We start from the raw sequence: 3,505 nt of genomic DNA, 5'->3' as shown, positions 1-3,505 counted from the left end.
CTCCTCTGATGCTGCTTGGCCTGCTGTGTTCATCCAGCTCTACACCTTGTTATCTCATGGTCACTATCAAGTCAGCTTTTAAAAAAAATCAGATTTAGTTGTCGATATCTGCAGTTTCTGTAACTACTGTTTCATTCCACAACAATAAATGTCCATTTATAAGTTTGATAAGTCTGAATTGACCATAATAAAACAGACTAAAATGAAACAACCCAGAGAAGGAGCTGAAAGCTTGGTCTATGAAATAAGTTTTAAGAAGCAATTTAAAAGGAGAGGCATTTTCACATGGATGGCTGAAAGCAAAAACTTGAAATATCTAAGACCAGATTGATAGTGCAGGCTGTAGATCTATGTGAAGTAACTGAGAGATGAAAGGATTTAAGCAGAGGATGAAAATTTTAACTTTGAGACATTAATGGGCTGGAGTAGTTGGTCAGCAGGGATAGAGATGATGGGTGAACAGGACTTGCTGTATGGGCTGCAGAGTTTCTACAGATCATGGTGACAAGGAATTTCCTCACAACCTCCTCCACACTGCTATTTTGCTGAAAATACACAGTGGCAATAAACCCTGTTACCTTGGACAACAAGGTTACCACCACTCAAAGTTCTGTACCACAAGAGCCTCCTTTCATGATTCTTGTTCATGTTTTGGGCTCTGGGGAATATTTAAGACTAGTCAAATTTGTTTCACCATGTCCATGCCTGTTTCTTTATTTAATCTAAATAATGCCCTTCTCTGTCCAGATCAGTACACATATGGTGAGGGCAAATATTTCATCATTTCCAAACAATAAAAACATCTCCTAAATTTAAACATTCTTCTGACATTATCGGCCAATAAAACCGGCAATCCGCAGGGCAACGGTGATTCTGATCATCCGCAGAACATTTTGAAGTGTGTACAAAATATTACATCGACTGCAAACGGAGAATGTGGTAATCAGAAAACAGGCAAATCGGCTAAACAACAGCAGATGATCCCCGCCACTCGTCCAACAGGCTAATAATGTGCTTACGTTCGTCAATGTGATTGATGCTAATACTTTAAACTCACCCGGAGTCGTTTTATAAGCTTCTCGGGAGGGGGTGGCTTGGCCCGTTGTCTGTATTCCTGAAATATGTCATTCCGGGATTTACTGCGGGCATGTCCATGAAATCCAGTCGGAAACTGTAGGGAGCAAAAGACAGCGGGAAGGGTCATTTAACAAAGAGAAAAGCGGAACAGGGACTTTTTAATACAGGACTCCTGAGGCATACACAGATCCACTGATTTTCAAAATGACTCTCTTACCCAAGATCCAGTAATGGCTCCAGCCATGGTGTCTGATAAAGTTTATTTGAGCTTTGTGTAAGGGTTTCCTAGGAAGCACTCTTAACAACGAGCTCATATTCATCGTTTACTCAGTTGCTAAACTACACGCTTTGGAGGCGCGGCCGATTGTACTGTGTTACTGCAACGTAAACACTTTATACTTGAAAACCGAACAAGAGATTTACATTACTGAAATGGTAAATCTCGATTAGTCGCCCAAACTAAACATTAGTAGTAAAATAACCTCTAAACGTGTCAAGTCCATTTTTAAGATCCATCGACTAATTGACGTTATGGGAGGGAAAGGGAAATACGAAACGTGCAAATTGATAAAACATACAGAAATTGTGTGTCATGCATTGAGACAGTGAAAGCAAGAGAAACTGTTTGGGAGCTCTGCAGAAAGGATGTGAGGGGATGAGGACAATATTTTGAGGGCATTTTTGTAAATACATACTCTGCTCACACTGCAGTAAAAGCGCAAGTCAGATATAATGAACCAGGAAACTCAACCATGTATTGATTCTAATCAGACTGGACTGTGGCATCTTCCGTTGCATTCTCCTACAAGTCAAATTCTATCTGTACGCTTCAACTCAAGTCTTTTCAGAGTAATACATTGTGATAGCTGAACCATGTGACCGTTTGTTTTCATGACCAACAAACGTGAAATATTACTGAATACAATTTTGACCATGAACACAGGATTGACCATGCTGAATTGTCCGTGGTGTCTAGGGAGTGGATTGGCCATGATAACATGTAGGCTCACGGGCATAGGTTGTGGGGCTAGGGCTGGGTGAGATGCTCTTCGGAGGGTCGGTATGGAATCGATGGGCAGAATGGCTTTTCCCCCCACTGTAGGGATCCTATGATTAACAGAACACGATTGCCCTCGAGTACAACATTTGTCGTCTGTTACTTTCAGGACGCTGTTGAGTTACCTATAATATGAAAATTTATCGAATTTGCTGGAGTATCTTTTCCAAATACGGCAGAAACAGTGAATGAATTATACCACTACAGCGAGATTATGCGAATTCGGGAATCAAGCAAACAATTTCTTAATCAGCTCACAGCACATTAAAGGACAAGACTGAGTCAATAATGAATCTGATGAGGGAAAATTAATGAGTGCTGGGAGTACTCAGCAGGATAGGCAGCATCTATTGGAGAAAGTAAGCGTTTCAGGTTGGTGACCTTTCGTCAGAACTGGAAGAGGGAGAGATACAGGATAGTAATGCAATAATTCTCATATTCGATTATGCTAATAATCAGAACCCTTTGGCAACAATGAAGACTTCGGTACATCAATGACCAGAGTCCTACTACATTAATATTCAGGTTCGTATTACGTTCATTTACAGTGTCCTATTACTTTAAGATTCAGGATATTGTCACACTACTGATCGAAGTACCATTACGTTAATAGTCAGTTGCTTATTGCATCAACAACCAGAATCGGATTGAATAAATAATCAGCCAACTATCATTTTAATTGTCAGGACCTAATTACTTTAATTACAAAGTTCCTATGGCAATAATCAGTAACATTCATGTTAGACAGATGCCAGGCACTGGCCATCTCCATAAAGAGAGCATCTAATCATCGCTCCCTAACATTCAGTGACATTACCATCACTGAATACCCCACTATCAACATCCTGAGGGTTACCATTGACCAGAATCTAAACTGGAATAGCCCATGTAAATACTGCACCTACAAGAGCAGATCAGAGGTTAGGAATCCTGCAATGGGTAACTCACTTTCTGAATCTCAAATCACATCCACATCTATCAAGTCAGGAGTATGATAGAATAATACCCACTTGCCTGGATGAGTCCAGCTCCAACAACACTCAAGAAGCCTGACACCATCCAGGACAAAACAGCCCATTTGATTGGCACCACATCCAGAAATATCCACTCTCTCCATCACCAATGTTTGATAGCAGCAGTGTGTATCATCTATAAGATGCACTGCAGAAATTCACCAAGCTCTGAGCGCAGCACTTTCCAAACCTACAACCGTGACCATCCAGAAACACCAGGGCAACAGACATATGCAAACACCATCACCTGCAATATTCCCCCAAACCACTCACCATTCAGAATTGGAAATATATTTCCATTCCTTCAGTATCATTGGCTCAAAATCCTGGAATTCCCTCCCTACCAGCATTGTGGGTC

General features: G+C 40.9%; 1 protein-coding gene across 1 annotated transcript in view; it reads right to left on the bottom strand.

Moving 5' to 3' along the window:
* LOC109920187 (uncharacterized protein C3orf84) overlaps window positions 1-1,389 on the bottom strand; it is a 12,118-nt gene extending 10,729 nt beyond the window's left edge. The window contains exons 1-2 of the mRNA XM_020520224.2: window positions 1,295-1,389; window positions 1,058-1,171 (exon numbers count right to left, since the gene is read on the bottom strand). Of these exons, the coding sequence (XP_020375813.1) occupies window positions 1,058-1,171; window positions 1,295-1,321 (141 nt within the window). The 5' untranslated portion in view covers window positions 1,322-1,389. The remainder of the gene's footprint in view (window positions 1-1,057; window positions 1,172-1,294) is intronic.
* Between the last annotated feature and the right edge of the window lie 2,116 nt (window positions 1,390-3,505).

Source organism: Rhincodon typus, chromosome 16 (assembly GCF_021869965.1).
Source record: "Rhincodon typus isolate 14 chromosome 16, sRhiTyp1.1, whole genome shotgun sequence".
NCBI classification, from domain to species: domain Eukaryota; kingdom Metazoa; phylum Chordata; class Chondrichthyes; order Orectolobiformes; family Rhincodontidae; genus Rhincodon; species Rhincodon typus.
The sequence above is the reverse complement of the archived record's forward strand: the minus strand, read 5'-3'. Positions and strand labels throughout refer to the sequence as shown.